The sequence below is a fragment of the Delphinapterus leucas genome, chromosome 3, assembly GCF_059928025.1.
Source record: "Delphinapterus leucas isolate spDelLeu-1000000601 "Yukka" chromosome 3, BTC_Dleu_Yukka2, whole genome shotgun sequence".
Classification (NCBI taxonomy): Eukaryota; Metazoa; Chordata; class Mammalia; order Artiodactyla; family Monodontidae; genus Delphinapterus; species Delphinapterus leucas.
This window is the reverse complement of record NC_143131.1, coordinates 78,286,836-78,307,378: the sequence shown is the minus strand read 5'-3', so window position 1 is coordinate 78,307,378 and position 20,543 is coordinate 78,286,836. Positions and strand designations below refer to the sequence as shown.

The following is a 20,543-nucleotide window of genomic DNA, read 5'->3' as shown; positions in this document are numbered from 1 at the left end:
GTAGAGCATGATTTGATATATGTATATACTATAAAATGAGCACCGCAATAACTTAACATCCATCACCTTACAATTTTTTTTCTTGTGATGAGAACTTCGAAGATCCACTCTCTTAGCAACTTTCAAATACATAATACAGTATTAACTATAGTCATTATGCTGTACATTTTATCTACAAGACTAATTTATTTTTATAATCTTTCTTGATTTTCAAAACCTTAGTAAAATAGGAACAATTGCGTATTAAACACACTTATTGAGAAAACTTACTTCCTCCATCACAGGAGAGACACTGGGAACATTTCTGTTAAAGTCAGGAATGAGACCAGGATGCCCACTATCGCTGCATTACTATTTAATATTGCACCAGAGTTATTATTCAAAACAATTAGAAAAAAGAGAAATTATGTGTATAAAATGGAAAAAGATGAGGTCAAATTATTATTGTTTAAAAATCATATGGTTGTGTGACTGGAAAAACCAAAACCAACTGAAAAATTATTATAATCAAGAGAATTCACTGAAGTATAAAATTAATACAGCCTTTATAACACACAACTAACAACTAGTTATAAGATATAATGAAACCCCCATTACAGTAAACTAAAAAAAAAGATGACGAAATCTCAAAATACATTTAAGGTGTTGCCTAACCTACATGAGGAAAATTTGAAACCACTCCTGAAGGATATAAAAGTGAACCTTGAACAAACAGGAAGTATGCTGTGTTCTTGGATAAAACACTCAGCATTATGACTATATCAGTTCTAAAATTAATTTATAAATTTAACATGATTTCAATAAAAATTAAGGCAGAGTTATTTATTTATTTGCTGGAACTAGACAGGCTGATTTTAAAATCATATGCAAAAACAAACAATTATCACCAGGAAAAGGGAAAAAGGAAAGCAGTGGAAGGGACTAGCTCTACCGGATAGTAAAAATACTACAAGGTCTCAATAATTAAAATAATAATTAAGACACATCCTATTCTAGGGAAAACTCCAAACTCCAAGAATTTAAATATAAACAATAAAGCCATGAAAGTGCTTGAAGAAAATATGAGCAATTCTTTCAAGCCTTTGTGTGGGGAAGCTCGGTCTAAATGTGACTTAAAATTCCAGAAGCCACATACACAAAAAAAGACTGATAAATTTGGCTACAAATAGAGAACATATGCATATCAAAAGTCAAAAGACAACACACTGGAAAAATGTATTTGCAGCTCATATCGTCTCCCTAATAAAGAGCTCCCAGAAATTGAAAAGAAAAATAACCCAATAGAGAAATGGATAAAAGCTATGAACAGACAGGTCACTGGAAAAGAAATACTAATAGTTCTTGAATATATGGAAAGATGTAATAAGAAAGGTTAATTAAAATACAGAGATGCTATCTTTTTCTTTTAAAAAAGGGCAAAATTCAAAAGTCAAACACTCATTGATGAGGCAATGGGGATATAGGACATTTTATATATTGTCGGCGGATATGCAATATGGTAAAAGCCCTGCAGAGAGCAAGATCTTTCAAAATAACAAACACAGGTACCTTTGGCCCAGCAATCCCACTTCTGGGTATTTATTCTACAGACATACCTACAGACACACTAAATAACATAAGTGCAAGATTATGCATTGCAGCAATGTTTGAAAAAGCAAATTAGTGAAAAGAATCCAAACGTTCATCTGTGAGAGAGTGGTTAAATGAGCCATTATACACAGAGGAAGAGTACACAGTTGTGAAAAAGAATGAGGAAACTATGTATTGATAGGGTGGATCTCTAGGATATGTTGGTTTAGTTAAAAAAAACAAACAGGTGCATAGTAATACACATGTTTTGTGTAAGAAGGAGAAAATATATATATTTGTATTTGCTTCTATCTTTTTAAAGGCATACTGAAAGGATTCACAACAGACTAATAAAAATTGTTACCTGTGAGGGGCATGAATGGTTGTGATAACTGGTGACAGAAGTGGGAGTGAAAATTCTTGGGGTGTGTTTTCTCATATAGTTTTGATTTTGAATCATATGTATGTATTATCTTAGAAAAACTAAGGAGAGGGAACTAGAGTCTAACATCACCTTTGAAGTTAGATGCAAAATTAAATACTGAATTATTACGAAGACCGTATAGCTTTCATTATAGAAATTCCAGAATGTTTCAGCATTGGGAAATGCTCTGACATAGCACATTAGAAGGCTGAAGAAATAAATAAGCTAACAAACAGAAAGCCAAACCAAAACACAACCATGCTGAGTTAGGCATTTGTTAATGTCCAAAAGGTGTTTTATAAAATTAAATGTTCAGTTCTAATAAAAACTAAGTAAAGTAGGATTGATGGATACTTCCTTAATTGTTGGATGCTTACTTAATACTTCCTTAATAAGTCTGATAAAAATATATCAAACCAGTAGCCAACAGCAAACAACAAAGACATTTCCAGAGTAATCAGGAACAAGATAAGCTGCCTTCTTTGACCTCTTTTATGTAATATTATTCCGGAAGTTCTGGTCAAGGCCTTAAGAAAAAAGTCATGAAGTTTTACCAGAAAACTAGAGATAAAACTGTTAAGATTTGTTGTTGATATGATTATCTTGAAAAACTGAGGGAATCAACCCAAAAACTATTAGGACTATTGAGATGGGTTTGTAGGAGGATGGACGAGCCTCGTGGGACTGGAGTAAACTGTGTGCCCCTGTGCACCTTCCACTCTTGATAAACTGGCTCCATGAACAAATAAACAGCAAGATTTCATCTCCCCCAATTCCCAAAGGATTTCCACTTTGTTCTGCCCAAATGACTTCAGAGGAGATGTGTTTGCCTCACATAAAGTACATGAAAAAGTGGGGCATGGAAGAGTTTGCATTGGCTCCTTTCAGTAAACCATTGCCTGGGAAGGTGAAAAGGGGGAGAGACATTTCAGGCAAAAAGAGCACAGAGAACATGGATGCAGTGCAGTATCTTGGAGTGAGTGGGACCTACCTACAGGTAGCTCAGTGTCACTGGGTCTAAAGGGTGAGCCAGGAAGCATGAGGGTGAGCTGTAGAGAAAAGCAGGGGCCAGTGTAGAGATGGCTTTTAAAATCCAGGCCAAAGGACTTGTGTATTATTTTGTAAGAGACATAACCCATTGCAGGGATGTAACGTGATCAACTGACGTTAATGCTGAACCTTTAATAGTATTATAATATCTTCCATGGGAAATTCCTTTGCTTATTCTCTCTGGTTACACAGCCTTTGAGAAGAACCCGGAGAGTAAGGAAATAATGGCAACAGTAGAATAAAGTAGCATACGCTTACAAGGGGCGGCCGTTTTGGAACATCGGAGGCACTCATTCAATATTTGTTGATTACCCTGGCAGTACTCATGGTGTATATACATGAGCTGTCGTATTTAAACCTTTTGGAGGAAAAGAGTTCTTTTGAACAATTACCTCTTGACTGAGCTTTTTGATAAGCTATAATGATCTTACTTCCGGCAGTAACACGTAAGAGTTCCAAATATTTTCAGTTACCTTCATATCCAAGTTTTTAGAAACAGTTTCTAGGGCGGACATGAGCTCTTGAATTGTTTTTTCGAGTCGCTGGTGCTCGTGCCTGATGAAGTGAATGTCTCCAGAAAGCTTCATGATGCTGGAATCACATCTAGTGGCAAGATGAAGACTGTGAGATTGATAGGCTTATACAATTTTTAATACTATAGTAGAATCCGTGCATTCATTTGATGGCAAAAGTTCTAAAGTTCTTTGAAAAGTGAGTTGGCAGGTGTAGGAGCATATACAGAAATCGCCATCATCTTCCTCTTTTTTTTCCAGAGGGAGAGAAACCAGGTTGGATAATGATACATTGGCCCAAATCAAAGCACTGAGATTGAGTAGATGAAGACTTTGGGGGAAATTGGGTAAAATTTTAGATTTGTGGCCTGATACGTTAACTCAGTCATAGGAGTTCCAACAGATTTTGATGTTTTGGGCATACTCCCTGCTGCCTATGGTTAGGCAAAATTGAAAGTTTTTCCTCTTCTACATTGTGTTCTGAGTCCTCTTTCCTCCCTTTATCCTCTATCCTTGGCTCCCAGACTGTCAGTTCTCCTTCGGCTAAAAGAAGTGTCCCAACACACCAAAGTCTTCCATCCCATCGTCAAAAGACAACGTCCTTTCTCTTAGCCCCAGTGAAAACTCCTGCTCCTTGAGTGGTGTCAATCAAGTGTTGCCTTAGGTTAGGACAAAAATAATCCACACTAACGTGTGTATTGAGCTTTGGCCCATTAGGTGGCATTTGGCATTTCCAGGAAGGAACCCTGGTGAAATGGGGTTGGAGTTCAGATTAACAATCTTCCCAGCACGTCAGGGAACCCCACCCACTATCCCAACTCACGGCCTCCCTTGGGAGAGAACAGGTTACATACTGTATTGCCAGTTTCAATACACTCATATTTGCATGAAGGATAGGGCGGAGAGCGCTGTCGTGTTGTCTTTTGTATATGAGTCACCAGAGATCACTTTGAAGTTTGTCATTCTCTAAAATAACTTCTGACTATCATCGAGTAATAGTTATTAGGAACTATATTTTCATATTGTCATGCTAAGTGCTATAAATATTGTTTTATGACTGTCAACATTTTTTAGGCTCTAGAAGTGAATTTCTTTTTCTTAAGATTTTTGGGGCCAAAGTTGAGCCAAAGGTGAGCTAAGGATGGTAATTTTCCTGAGAAACCTCTTGAAAGGGATACCAGATAAATGGTGAGGGGTGGGGACACTGCTGGGAGGAAAAATTAGGAAGTATTCTGATAAAAAAAGGGAGCACCAAAGTCATGGGCGAAAGCCATTTCACACGTTTGTATATATAAACTGTTAGTGTCAGAACAACCTCTACTGTTGGTTAGAATATTCTTACGTGAGTTCACATTAAGACACCCAAAGGCTACACGGGAGTAGTTGCTGCTGCCCCCTCTCCCTGCCGCCTCTCACCCAGCGCCACCTGCTCCCACGCTCAGGGACCGCTGGTCTGTGCGTCATAGGCTAGTGGTTGAGGATTTAGTCAGATAGATGCGTCTTTGAGTCTGGCCTCTACTACTTCCTAGGTTTGTGATCTGGGACAATTTTCTTAACATCTGTAAGTTTCAGTTTTCCTTATCTGAGAAAAGGGGGTAACGATGCTGAGGTCACTGCATGTAGCTGCACAATTTGTCCCCTGCACAACTCCAGGGCGTGCCAGACATATGGTGAGGGAGACAATGTGAACAATGTCTCCCGGAGTGCTGTGTGCTCAGCTTTCCAAACCATAAGCGGCTGTCTTGAAGGGTGGACCTGCCTAGGGTTATTGAAGGATGAAGGAGGTAATGAATGCAAAATGTTTAGCCAGTGGCTGGCACAGAGGAAGCACCCACACAGGATCAGCAGCTACTGTTTATTTCCTCAAATAGATGAACAGTTGAGAGTTGCCACCTTTTCATTTTCACCCCACCTCACCAGCTTAACCCCACACGTTGAAGTCAAGGATTAGTGGTTTTTCAAAGCTGCACTCCATATTTCAAAAGGAAGTCTCTCTCTCTCTCCTTTGAAGTGACTTTATTGTTTCTTTTAAAATAACACATGCTCGTTATAAAAAAATTACACATAATACAAAAAGAAAAGAACAAAGAAGAGAGTTAACGTCATCCCAAATTCCACTTTTCAGAAATAGTCATTGCTAATATTTGGTTATTATTTCATTCACCATTATACTAAATACACATATTATATAGATATGATGTGTGGTTATATGTATATATATGTATATATATTACACATGGAGAGAGGAAGAAAGAAATATAATAAATTAATTTTAGAATATTAGGATTATAGGTACCAGCTTTAGTTAAAAACCTTACACTGAATTTTTTTTTTTTTTTCCGGTACACGGGCCTCTCTCACTGTTGTGGCCTCTCACATTGCGGAGCACAGGCTCCGGACGCGCAGGCTCAGCGGCCATGGCTCACGGGCCCAGCCGCTCCACGGCATGTGGGATCTTCCCGGACCAGGGCACGAACCCGCATCCCTTGCATCAGCAGGCGGACTCTCAACCACTGCGCCACCAGGGAAGCCCCCTTACACTGAATTTTAATTTAACCTAAGGAAAGGAAACTGTAGTGAAAAATGAAGAAATTGCTGAACTTCAAATATATATATATATATCTCCTCACTACAAGAGAGATTTCTAAAGAATGAAGTTATAAAAAGCTAACATAGATTGGAATCATTATACTTTTTACAACTACCATTTCAACTTTAGACATTATCTATTGGCCATATGCCAAAAAGTGAGCAACTAAATGTTTATATCCTTGCTCTTTCAACAGTTTTTGTTAATACTTTTCTATTTTAAAAATAAGTTTTTATGACATTTACAGTGCGTTCTGCAACTAAATTTCCCACTCTTATTGAATCTTCATCCTATATTTAGATTCTATGTTCAATGACAGTCCTTTAAAACTATGATTTCTTATCTGAAATCCTTATTTTGATTTTTTTTTTTTTTTGGCTGCGTTGGTTCTTTGTTGCTGCGTGCGGGCTTTCTCTAGTTGCAGTGAGCAGGGGCTACTCTTTGTTGAGGTGCTCAGGCTTCTCATTGCAGTGGCTTCTCTTATTGAGGAGTGTGGGCTCTAGGTGCATGGGCTTCAGTAGTTGTGGCACGTGAGCTCAGTAGTTGTGGCATGCAGGCTCAGTAGTTGTAGCGCATGGGCTTAGTTGCTCCACAGCATGTGGGATCTTCCCAGACTAGGGCTCGAACCTCTGTCCTGTGCATTGGCAGGCGGATTCTTAACCACTGCGCCACCAGAGAAGTCCCCCCTTATTTTGATTTAATTCCTTGGTTGGCCAGATTTTGTCATCCAGATTTCAAAAGAAGGATCCAGGAAGCATTGGAATCTTTACATTCATGAATACTTGAGAATGTCTGTTCTCTTATACTTGAAAAGTAATTTGGTTAAGAAGACATTATTGGGTCACTTTTTCTTTTTTTCAGAACATGATAGACATTGCTCCATTCTTATCTGGCATGGTTTGAGGTGGAGAAGTCTGAGATGACTATGTTTTTTCATTCTTTTATGTAATCTGTTTTGTCTACCTAGATGTCTAATGATTCTTTTTTGTTTTTCTTTTTTCTTCTATTGATTCTTTATCCTTGATATTCAGTAACTTCAACCAGGTATCTTGGTTTAATTGTTCTTATGTACATTTTTCTGGGGTTGCAGTTTTCCTTTTGATCTACAGATTCAAATCTCTTGTTTCAAGAAAGCTTTCTCTCTTATAACCATAAATATTTTTTTCTTCTGAAGAATTTGTTCTTTTTCTTCTTTAGGAGCTCCTCTTATGTCTCTGTTGAATGAGGTCTGTGTTGTCTTCCCTATACATCATTTCTCTAACCATTTTTATATAGAAAAGCATTTTTGTTTTGTACAGTTTGGTCATGCCTTTTTTAAAAAAATAACTTATTTTCACTTGTATGTATCCTCTTTTGGGGACTTCTAAAGTAGATTGAACCCCTGTAATATTTTAATGTTTTCTTTCACTTATCCCTGAGCAATTCCAGTTTATCTATCTCCTTTTGTTATTTGATAATCTCTTTTCGGTGGGGGGGGGATCCCTTTTATCTCTTATTTTTATCAAAGTAAAACATGTTTATAGCTTAAAAGTCAATAATAACAAGAAGGCTAATAACACACTGCAGTGGTTCTTGCCTCTGCCTCTCCCTACTTCTCTCAGTTCCTCTCCCAGGAGGCAAGAGGCCACCTTCACCCACACTCTCAGAGGTGCCTGGCCCAGCCCTCCTAAGCCTGTGAGAGTTCTGTGGTGTAAAACCAGGTCATTCTCAGCTTATCCCACAGCTTTAAAACTGGTCTCATTACATCTGCCCAGTCAGTTTCCACATGTCTATCTGTCTTCTAGGTTCCAGTGTTTCTAGACTGATATCCCCTGTCTTTGTGGGTTTATGTTTTAAAGGGAAAACTCTTTTTTACTGTAGACTTAGTGGTGCTTTTGGAAGGAGCAAAATGACATGTGACAGTTCAATCAGCAATCTTCTTTTATCTCTTTTGTTTACTCTTAATTTCTTTGAAACCAGGAGAACTTTGATTTGAACTCTTCCTTTGTTTTTCTGGGTAATTCCTGTCATGAGATATATTCATCAGTCTTACACTTTTATCTACCTACGTACCTATCTATCGATCGATCGATTGACGGTGGTGGTGGTTTTCACGCACAGGCCAGATTCTTCCTAAGTCCCACTTTCACATCTTCCTGAGATTCTGGCCACTGGCCTATGAGTGAGAGTATATATATATACTTTTTAAAAATAATTTTTATTGGAGTAGAGTTGATTTCCACTGTTGTGTTAGTTTCAGGTGTACAGCAAAGTGAGTCAGTTATACATATACATATCTCCACTCTTTTTTAGATTCTTTTTCCATATAGGTCATTACAGAGTATTGATTAGAGCTCCCTGTGCTATACCATAGGTCCTTATTATCTATTTTATATACAGTAGTGTGTATATGTCAGTCTCAATCTCCCAGTTTATCCCTCCCTGCCCCCCTTACTTCCAGGTAACCACGAGTTTGTTTTCTACATCTGTGACTCTATTTCTGTTTTGTAGATAAATTCATTTGTAACCTTTTTTTAGATTCCACATATAAGGATATCATATGATATTTATCTTTCTCTGTCTGACTTACTTCACTCAGCATGACAATCCCTAGGTCCATCCACGTTGCTGCAAATGGCCTTGTTTCATTCCTTTTTTATGGCCGAATAATATTCCATTGTATATATGTGAGTTAGTGTGTGTTTGGTGGAGAGTAGATCACTTCCTCTACTCAGCCTTATCGTTATCAAATCTGTCATTTCTTTAGGCCCAGGGAAGAGGGCACATCTCCCCATTTTCTCCTCAAAAACCAGATTGGTGTATCTCACAGCAAATCATCATGATAGATTCTTTCACGTGATGTTATCACCTCCTCTCCTTCCTCAGCCTGTTGCGCCCCAGCTGGTTTCTCTCAGGCATGAAGTGGCAAGAAGGGAGGCCCCAGATGATAAATAACACGATTGCACCTTCAGCTCTACCCACTCTGCTCTTCTGTGTTGCTGACCTGAATCTCTCAAGGGACGTTTCCTATCTCTCCTGTGACTCACCCCATCCCCTAGGTAACATTGCTATATTCAAAATATTTGGTCTATGCCTTTCTGAATTATGCCTCTTGAGTTGGAGGAAATCATTATGTTTAAGGTCTAAGGAGAACACTATCAGTCCAAACATCTCAGCATTTGCTAAATGTGCTCTGTTTGTGGTTCGTGGTTATGGCAACTTCCATGTTCTAGTAAAGATGAAGTTTTTTGTTTTCTTCCTTTTATTTTTACTGGCATTGAGATATCTCAAGTGGAGTAAAAATATCTTTAATGAGAAGTCCCCACTCTTTTCAAAAGTTGACAGTATCCAAATAATATCGTTATTGTTTCTCCAAAGGACATGACTTATGCTTTTAATCCCACATCAACACAACATTTTTTTTTCATCTGCAGATCTGCCTTGGGGTCCCAAATAGTCAAGTGTGGATAGAGGGTTGGCCTCCTCTGGCTGTTTCTACAGATTGTAAGCCGTCTGTGTGGCTGCCTTTTACATACCTGCCTTTTTCTTTCTTTGCACATGAGACTAATCTATCAAATACAGTACAGAGTGTCAAAAGCAGGCCAGACAACTTTCAGAACCTCATCTCATTGGAAGTATTTGCTTTTAAACTGCCACTGCATTGGAGTGGAAAATAAGATATAAAATTCAAAGCACATTGTTGTTATAAAATATTGACTTTGATTTATGAAGCAGTAAAAGGTTTGCTAGGAATTAAGTTAAAATAATCAACTTAGGACTTCCCTGGTGGCGCAGTGGTTGAGAGTCCGCCTGCCGATGCAGGGGACACAGGTTCGTGCCCCGGTCCGGGAAGATCCCACATGCCGCGGAGCGGCTGGGCCCGTGAGCCATGGCCACTGAGCCTGCGCGTCCGGAGCCTGTGCTCCACAACAGGAGAGGCCACAACAGTGAGAGGCCTGCGTACCGCAAAAAAAAAAAAAAAAAAAAAAAATCAACTTAGTTTCACTTATGCCAAAACGCTAACTGGAATTAAGGTCAATATATGTGGGAGAAAAGTAATTAATCTGCCTCAGCTGGTCCATGGGTCGCTTGCCTGCAAAAATACAGAAAAGAAAAAATGGAAGTGTGAATTTAAATCTCATGGCTTTTAGCCAGAATCTGTCTCAAATCACTAGATTTAAGAAAGTTTCATAAAAGGGAGACATTTCAAGGAAAAATAAGGCCTTGTCCTAAAATCACTGCTTCATATTAAAGGGGAAGGTAAGTAAGCAATCAGAGAGCAAGTTGGAGGAATAGGGGCTCTTGATTTTTCCCTCCTCCCTCAGATGCACCAAATAACCAGCAAAATGTGGATCAAGTCCCTCTGAGTAAAATTCAGAAACTGGTTTAGAGACTTCTACACATCAGGCAACTAATACCCACATCAAACTGGGTGGAAAAAGTTGAGACACACACATGCCATAAGCCCCATCCCTGGTGCAGCACCTTACTGTTGGGAAGAAACCCCCAAATCCGATTCTCCATGGGGAGCAAAGGGTGTGGACCATACATCTAGCTGCCACCCAAGAGAATGGCTCCCAAATCACCTAGCCCTGAGACCCGATGGGGCTCATCTGTGAGTCCCTTGGGACCACAGAAAACAAAGAGGGGGTTTTAAATGGTCACATGATTTTAAAAAATGGGCAAAAACCTGAACAGATATTTGTCCAAAGATGACGTACAAATGGCCAACAGGTACATGAAAAAGAGCTCTATATTATTAATCATCAAGGAAATGCAAATCAAAACCATATCACCTCATACCTGTTAAGATGAGAATTATCAAAAAAATAAAAGATAACAAGTATTGGTGCAGATGTGGAGAAAAGGGAATCCTTCTACACTGTTAACAGGAATGTAAATTGGTATAGCCATTATACAAAACAGAATGGAGATTCTTTTAAAAATTAAAAATAGAACTGTTATATCATCCAGAAATCCCCCCTCTGGATACATATCCAAAGGAAATGAAATGAATGCCTGGAAGAAATATGTACTTTCATGTTCATTGCAGCAACATTCATAATAACCAGGATATGGAAACAACCTAAGTGTCTTTGGATGAATAGATAAAGAAATTGTGATACACACACACACTCTGAAATTTTCAGCCTCAGAAAAGGAGATGTTGCCATTTGCAACAACATGGATGAACCTGGAGGACATTATGCTCAGTGAAAAAAGCCAGACACAGGAGGAAAAAACTGCATCATTTCATTTATATGTGGAACCTAAAAAAGTCAAATACATAGAAGCAGAGAGGAGAACAGTGGTTATTAGGGGCGAGGTGGTGGGGGAAATGGGGAGACGTCGATCAAGGGCACAAAGTGGCCGTTCTGTAGGCTGCATAAGTCTAGAGACCTAATGCACCGTGTGATGACTACAGTGAATAATGCTGTATTGAAGAATGGAAATATGCTAAGAGAGTAGATTTCAGGTGCTTTCCTCACACACACATAAAGGTAACTCTGTGAGGAGAAGATATGCTAATTAGCTTGACTATAGTAATCATTTTAGTATGTATATGTATATCAAATCATCGCGTACACCTTAAATACATACAACATTTTGTAAAAAGGAAACAAAAAAAAGAAACTGGAGCAGAACAAAAATAGTTGCACATCTTTTCCGATATTATTCCATTCATCTCTTGGCTTCATCTAAATCTGTTTGTGACTTTCTCTTGTACGTAAGAGAGGATTTACAAGAATGAAATAGTAGGGTCTTAAGTGGTTTGCAGAAAAAAAAAAGTAGTTGAAGTGTCATCAGCACCAAATTGAACCAAATTCCATTCAGGAGATTTTTGGTGTTTATCTTCTTTGTAAAATCATGGCACATCTAAGTAGGGTGATGGGTTTGCTGGGGTTTGTTTTATTATCTTGCTTCATAGCTTACCCAAATATTATAAAAATTCTTTTCCATGTATCAAATATTATAGAATAAAATATACAATTTTATATATTTTAAAATATGTATACATATAATATATAATTATATATGTATATATATATGTATGTATGTTTATGTTTGTGTATACACACATACACACACACATATGTACTAATCCTGTAGATTCTGTTTTCTGAATGTCTGTTACGTGCTCTGGACTTGCACGGCCAGTGCTTTAGTTTAGGCCCCTGACATTTCTCACCTTGATTGCTACAATAGCTTCCTTTCACCTTCATGCCTTCTTTCTGTACCCCACCAATTTGGCTACTACTAGACGGTCACTAAATGTCATCCCCTTACTTAAAATCTTCCCATGGCTATTTATAACTTTCTACATAAAGTTTAAACTTTTTACCTTGGCCAAAGATCCTCATCACCCAACTCTGGACCATTTCTCTAGCTTCATCTCCCAATCTCCCATCTCTCCCTAAGTGCAAATCCAAAATAACATAACTAAAATACTCTTCTCACAGGTAGCCCCTGAACATTTCACAGTAATTTACCCCTCAGTTCTTTTGCACATATCTTGCCTCCTATGTGAAGTGCCTTTCCTTTCCTTCCCTGTCTAGTTAACTGCTACAAACCTTTCAAAATTCATGTCAAGTGTCACCTCCTCCAGGAAGCCATCTTTATGCCCCCATCTGATTTGGATATTCCCATAGCACCCCAGGCTTTCATTATAGTGCTCACCTCATTGATTTATGTTTTCCCAGGTAGACTTTGACTTTACAGGAAAGGGACCATGTTGCTGAAACCCCGAATACTAGCACACTGCCTGGCATATAGAAGTGTTTAATACTTTTTTTGTCGTTGTTGTTGAATTGAACGGACGGATACCCTAGAAGAGGTTTGTCTTAAGTGTTAATCACCTAATTATTATTGGTCATTAATAATAATTATTGGTCATTAACACTTGAGAGCGGATTAATGAGATGAAGGTGGGGGTATTTCAGGAGAGAGGAGAGAGGTGCTGGCAGAAGATGTAAAGGTGGAAAGGTGTCCACGCTCAGCCACTCACAAGTCATCTTTCATGTGTCAACCAGAGCGGTCCTGCCATTGTCAATGCCTACAAATTTTTGCTGAACTGTACACCATGAATTCTTCCAACTTACAAGTCTCATACAAAGGATATCATTCAAAATTTTATTCACTTGACCATTAAATCCCTTTTGCTAGGCTTCTATATGTAACTATTGTATATTTTAAATGTTTTAATCACTAGATTTGATACATCTGGGGATTTTGTGTGTGGCTTCAAGGGTATGTCTTTGTATAGATGTTGACATTTGGACAGCTGAGGGCTGTAAAGACAAGACTTGTCATTTGCAGATGAAACCAGATGGGGCATTCCTTTACAGAACCCTTGGATCTCACAGGGAGCATGAGGCTTTCAAATTTCAAATTTCATGACACACTTTCTCAGTTACTATCTCATCATTTAGCTTAAAGGCAGTATCTTGTTTTCTACAATATGGGACTTGTTTAGGGATGAGAACTCAGTGGCCAGCAACTGACCACTAAGCATTAGTTAACACGCTTCTTCTCACCTGGCTACTCTTCCTCGAAGATCTCCAACTCCTTGAAGGTGTTTGGTGTTTAGGTCCTGTACTGCGAAATTAGTTCCTGTGGCTGCCACGTCTCGAGCTTTTATTTGTTCCTCCAACATCTGCAATATTTGAGTTAAAATTCCCATTAATTTCCCATCAGACATGATAAGAAAATATCATTTAAAGTAGAGGTTACAAAATTGGGTGCATTTCCTAGTTAGGCTGATAGTGTAAGTGAGTGAGAGGGTCCTGTATCAGAGAGAAGCCGTCTTTGCTTTATTTGAGGGAGATAGTGATGGCGTTGAGTCCCGCCGATTGTTGCCAGGTGGGCATGATGGTTCAACGATGTCTCAACAGAAGCCAGAAATCCAGATTTTATGTTAAGTTTCTCATTTTAAAATATTGACATCTTATTTAAATTCTTTTACAGACACCATATGGGCCAAACAAAACATATTTATTGTGTTATTATGGCCATGGCCATCATCGACATAAGAGCTTTTCACAAAAACCTCTTTCAGAATTGGTGGTACAGTTTAGAAGAAGGAACCTTTCATATGGCATCAAGCAAGGCCCTTTACAGATTGAATCAGAACCACAATGAAGCTAATGCAATTAACACAAGCAAATCTGAATCAAACTGTTTCACATACATGGAGTGAAAAACATTTATTGTTTTAGATTTTTTAGAGAACATGAGAAATGTATGGCTTGAGTGTGTTCAGATTTTGCCGAGTATCCTTTGTCATGCCTTCATTATGTCTTGGTGTTCTGCAATGAAGCTGACTGTCCTATACCACCAGGTTGGTGGTCCCCCAAACAGTGGGTTTTAATTTTTGGCACTCATACATAAAAATTAAAAAATTTTGCTTGTCCATAGAAAAAAATTTATATCTTGCTTGACATTCAAACAAATTCCAAAGTAAAGACATAAAAAATAATTTATGTTTACTCAGAAAACCGTTTAGAGGATAGGAAAACACAAACAACTTTTTGATTTGCAGAAATATTAAAGGTTAATTGCTATATTTTACCAAGGCCTGAACCATGTTAAATTTGTGATTATGAATTTTTGGAGGAAAAGAAGGAATTTTATAGGAAATGAATTATAGAAATTTCAAAGACTATATACAGAATCTTGCCCATTTGTAAACTGGCAGATTGAGACAATCCAAGAACAAATATAGCTTTAACTGGAGACATAAAAGTGTCAAGAACACTAGCTAGAGGTGTTTTTGTTTTAGCTTGTTTGTTGGCTTTTGCATGCCTATAGGTGTTTTAGTTCGTTTGGGCCACTATGACAAAATACCACAGACTGAGCAGCTTATAAACAACAGAGATTTATTTCTCACTATTCTGGAGGCTGGAAGTGCAAGATCGGGGTGCCCGCATGGTTGGGTTCCGGGGAGAGCCCTCTTCTGGGCTGCAGACTGCTCACTTCTTGCTGCATCTTCACAGAGTGGAAGGAGCCAGGGAGCTCTGTGAGATCTCTTTTATGAAGGCACTAATCCCATTTATGAGGACTCCACTCTCATGACCCAAATACCTCCCTAAGCCCTCCTGATACCATCACATTGGGCAGTAGGATTTCACATATGAATTTTGAATGGGGACACAAATGTTCAGACCATAACAGTAGGTGTTGTTTTGCTTTGTTTTGTAAGGAATAGTGATAAAAAGGAACTTGCCCTATTAAATAGTAAAGCATTTTGTAAAAATGAGGATAAGTAATTGAGTGTAGCTAAATAGCTGAGTGTAGCTAAATAGCTGTGTGTAGCTAAATCAATCGTAAGTTAATGAAGATCTTTGTAAATGTAAGAAAGAAATATGCTATATATGAGACTCAAAATCCCTAGGGAAGGAATTTCACAAATGCTGTTGAGATTTTTGGTTACTTATTCGGAAAACAGTCAGTTTAGATCCTTACCTTATATGAATATAGATTTTAGAAAAAATAGATTTAGAATATTAAAAAAGTTAAGCCATAAAACTAACATAATAGAGGAGATTATTTCATCTTTGAAATTTCTAAAGGAAATTTCTATTCTTGAAAGTAATGAGGGAAGTCACAAACCAAAATATTGGAACATTTAACTTTATCTAAAACTTGTAAAAAACAATATAAATATAATTAAGATATAAACAACCAACTGGAAAAACATTTATAACAAATGTTACTGCCAAGGGTTTCAATGGTGTGTTGCAATCATTTATACACCTGTCCTTGAGAGCCGATTGTGCATGTACATCTCTTCCCATCTTTGTGTTTAGTAACATCAGTTGGTTTTCTAAATCAATCATAGTGAGAGTATTTACACCATGGAAATAGGCAAACACTATAAACCAGGTATTTTATCCCTCAGAAAAAAAACTGATTGCTGATTGTTAAACATTTACCAAAGCATCACTGCTTATTATTCTTTTTTTAAAATAAATTTATTTATTTATTTTTGGCTACATTGGGTCTTTGTTGCTGTGCACGGGTTTTCTCTAGTTGTAGTGAGCGGGGGGCTACGTTTGTTGAGGTGCGCGGGCTTCTTGTTGCGGTGGCTTCTCTTGTTGCAGAGCACAGGCTCTAGAGCGCAGGCTCAGTAGTTATGGCACATGGGCTTAGTTGCTCTGCGGCATGTGGGATCTTCCCGGACCAGGGCTTGATCCCATGTCCCCTGCATTGGCAGGCGGATTCTTAACAACTGTGCCACCAGAGAAGTCCCACTGCTTATTTTTCTTAATAAAAAAACTCATAAATAAAAACTAAAAAGCACTAAAATCCAAAAAAACAAATTGGCAAAAGACATTAGATAGATTATTGACAGAGAAAATGTAAATTGTTATAGTCACTTTTAAAAAGTGAAAAAAAGGGAAAGATCTCATTTCTATCTCATCAAATTAGCAATAATTAAAACAATAAATCTCAATGCTGGGATAGGTGCAGTGAAAAAAGCACTCTCATATAAGGCTAATGGAAGTGTAAATAGACCAATGTAGCAATATGTGTAAAGAGCTTTTATAGTGTTCTTACCCTGGTAATTCCATTTCCAAGAACGTATACAATAGGAATAATCCAAATGTGGACACATTTATGCACAACGATATTTCAACATTAGGAGAATTAAGCAAACCATGATGTACACACCATGCAAATAGCTTTTAATGACATACGAAAGGGTTTATGATATAATTTTATATTAAAAATTGTGCTTACAAATGTAGTCTCAGCTTCCTAAAGGGAATGCCTGGAAAGACCAGAGGGAGATGCATCTAGGTATTTGTAGAGAATGCCGTTTGGCGGTGAAATTGTGAGAACTTTTTCCTAGGTTTTAAAATTGTTTCCTAAACTTCCAAATAATTACAGTGAACAAGTATTGCTTTTATAAGTTGGAGGAAAAAAATGCAATTAAGCAATGTTGTACATGAAATGCTTTTTTCCTGAATTAAAAATAAATTAATTTTCAAACTTTAATTAGCTGCCAGCTTAAAAAATAAATATTTTGATTTAAAAAGGAACAAGCAACTTAACACAACATTGTAAAGCAACTATACTCCAATAAAAATTAACTTAAAAAAATAAAAAGGAACAAGAAACTTAACTGCTACAATTATTGTTGATTAAACAAAAAAATCTTTTTTTCATTTCTTTTAAAAACCCAAGTCAAGCTTCTGCTCACACTTGGATCTAACTTGCTGGTTAATTTACAAATAGGCTGATCTGATTAAAGAGTTTAGGTTTTTAAAAAATACTTGGATAGCATCCATTTCTCTATAAATGCTTATTACTTTATAGTCTTAGTTATTTTATTATTTTATTTTATTTATTTATTTTTTTTTGCGGTACGCGGGCCTCTCACTGTTGTGGCCGCTCCCGTTGCGGAGCACAGGCTCCGGACGCGCAGGCCCAGCAGCCATGGCTCACGGGCCCAGCCGCTCCGTGGCATGCGGGATCTTCCCGGACCGGGGCACAAACCCGTGTCCCCTGCATCGGCAGGTGGACTCTCAACCACTGCGCCACCAGGGAAGCCCTAACTTCATATCTATAGTCTTTAAATACTTCCTAATTCCGTTTTCTGCACAATCAGACCAGTCCTTGTCATTTTCCCTATATATGCCAAACCCTTAACAGGATTGCAAATATTTTGAGATTTTTATGGTATTTGGAAAATGCTTTGGCTTTGTCTTTTTTCAGAGCTAATCTAAGGTAATTATTACAGGAAAAGGAGCTCTTAGCAAGATTTCAGATATCTGGAAACTTTTTTTCCCCTTAAAGCTAATAGTATTTTATTGGGGTATAATTAATATGTATTAAAATATATAAATCAAAATATATCTCTGGATGGATTTTGACAAATATAATCAACTATGTAACAAACACTGAAATCAAAATATAGAACATTCTAGAAGCATTTTGATATTTCTGAGAATGCTGTTCTCTTTTCAATTACCAAGAAGTTTTGATTCCTAAATTAGGATCTTATTTTAGTCCTGGTGCTGTACTTGATTTTCTCATCATCTCAGAGGCACTGAGCCACGTGTCTCTTGTCACTTTCATGAAAGTTCATTATGCCTGGAAACACTTTTGACCACTTTGAGAAGTAACATTGACTCTTTAGGTCCTGCTGTCAATTCAATATGTGCTAAATACCAAAAAAGTGCCTTTTAAAAGCTCACCAAGATTTTTTAACTTTCCACAGTCCCTCAAATGCAGTATGGCATTATGGGGTCTACAGATAGAAAATAAATTAACAAATATCCTTAGCCTTAAATGTATAGTCATGAGTAAGTCATTGCTGGGTCAATCTCATGGTTTTTGTTTTTTTTTTGTCTAATCCACTATTCTATCTGATAGGAGAAAAGGACATTATTGTGTGAGGGCACTGTTGTCAATTCTCACAATTCCACACGTTTTGGGCCAGATTTTTAAACTGTATTCTCTGGAACTTTTGCCTGAAAGTTGCTACCCCAGAGTCATAATGCTCATTAGTACTTTAAAAACTCTGAAAGACCTGTAATAAGAATCTACTTGTCTTGGTTTAACCCAAGGATTTCATTTTTTGATCAGAAACTCTATTTTTCCTTTAGCACCTTAAACATCATTCATTCATTCATTTATCTGTTCAAGAAATATTTACAGATTGCTGACTGCCTCTCATACACTGTCATCAGTTTGATGTGGGATTTAGCAGTGAACAAAATGAAGTCCCTGTCCTCACAGAGATTATATTCTATAAGGGAAACACACTAAACAAATAAAGACCATGGTCATTTGCGATAAGTGCTATAGATAAAAATAATGTAGGGTTTAAGGGAGGTTGTGACTGTTGGGGTGAGGAGGGGGTATTTTATGGCATGTCAAGGAACTACCCTCTGATATGATGATTTTTGAGCAGGGACTGAAGGAAATGAAGAGTACTTTATAGAAGCATCTAGGGGAAGATGATCCACCCAGAATACACAGCAAGTACAAAGGCCCTGAAGCCTGAGCATGTTTGCGGTGTTCTAAGAAGAGCTGGGAGCCCAGTGTGGCCAGAGTGAAGGAGAAAGGGGTAGGAGTTGGGGTCAGAGTGTGATGGGCCTATGAACTAGCATTCCCACTGCCTAATGAAGACCTCTGTTTGAAATGATTATATTAATAGAATCTTGGAGATTAAGATGAAAATAAGCACCTTAGCACAATGGCTGACATTTAATGTTAGACAGTTGTCTTTTCTGTCACAGAGACATTCAACAAACATTTTCTGAATGTAGAATTTCCTTCTACATTTTGGCAGAAATGAGAAGTTGAAATATTGACTATTTCCCTCTGAGGCAACTAAACTAAAATCATTTAAACTTAAGTAATAGTGACTCATTTCTCTAGTTGAAAAATGACACTGGTGCTTGATAAACTTTGTCAAGCAATGATGCCAACATATGGGAAATAAAGGACTACCTCAATGTTCTGGCTGAGTTTTTTGACGATGCTGGTGATGGTCTGGATGTGGTTTTCCAGAAGCTTCCTGGCAAGTGACTCCTCCTTTTGAAAGCCATGCGTCCCCTGAAGACAGGCAGAGATATCCTCCTTGATGTGGAAAGCTTGTTCAAGGAGGAAAGCTATGGTGCGACCCTGGTTGTTCAGTCTGTCTTCTAGCTGACTTCTCTGGGTGTTTGGAATGGCAGGAAGAAAAGAATGACCCCTGGTCCGGAAAAGGAAACAACACCGCGGGTGTTACAAGGATGAACTGGACGAGCCAGAACCAGATCTTGCATCCACACTCCTACTCCTGTGTATATAAAATCCATATATATAAAATCCTATATTTTCTCCCCTGTGAGAAGTCTGTCTGTTAGGACTTTAAACCCTGTATAGTTAGAATCTCGGTTTATGTCTCATCTGAGAACTGGATCTGACTTATGCCCTGATCTTGTATCATGTATTTTTCCTGTTTCCCAAGCAGGAATTGTTCTACATTTTACCCGCTATTCTAACAAGCCAAGTTGGAGCCACATAAATTTCATGCCTGATGATTCCATACCGAGGAGTAAGCTGCTTTCTAATTGCTGGAAGAAATAATAGCTCAAAGGCAAAGATTAACAAAAGAGTCAGAAGGTCAACAAAAAGTAAAAAAAATAAATTAGAAAAGGAAAATACAAAGACTAGGGCTATTTAGTATTAGGGCAAAGAAACATGTAAAATCCCAATAGCTCCCACTGGCATTCGCAAATTACTCCTTCCCTTCACAGATGAACTTCTTGGAGAACAAGTTACTTTTGTTGTGTCTTTTTCTTTATTTAATTTACTTTGCTTATTTTTGTGACCTAATCTCGAAGTCATACCCCATAACTTTTGCTTTAGTCCATTCCCTAGAAGCAAGTCACTAAGTTGTGCCTATATTCAAAGCAAGGGGAGT

The 20,543-nt window shown here is 37.8% G+C and overlaps 1 protein-coding gene across 1 annotated transcript in view; it reads right to left on the bottom strand.

Moving 5' to 3' along the window:
- Positions 1 to 20,543, bottom strand: part of FAM81B (family with sequence similarity 81 member B) — a 49,959-nt gene that overhangs the window by 13,744 nt on the left and 15,672 nt on the right. The window contains 3 exon segments of the mRNA XM_089909118.1: positions 3,517 to 3,646; positions 13,660 to 13,778; positions 19,586 to 19,829. Of these exon segments, the coding sequence (XP_089765244.1) occupies positions 3,517 to 3,646; positions 13,660 to 13,778; positions 19,586 to 19,829 (493 nt within the window).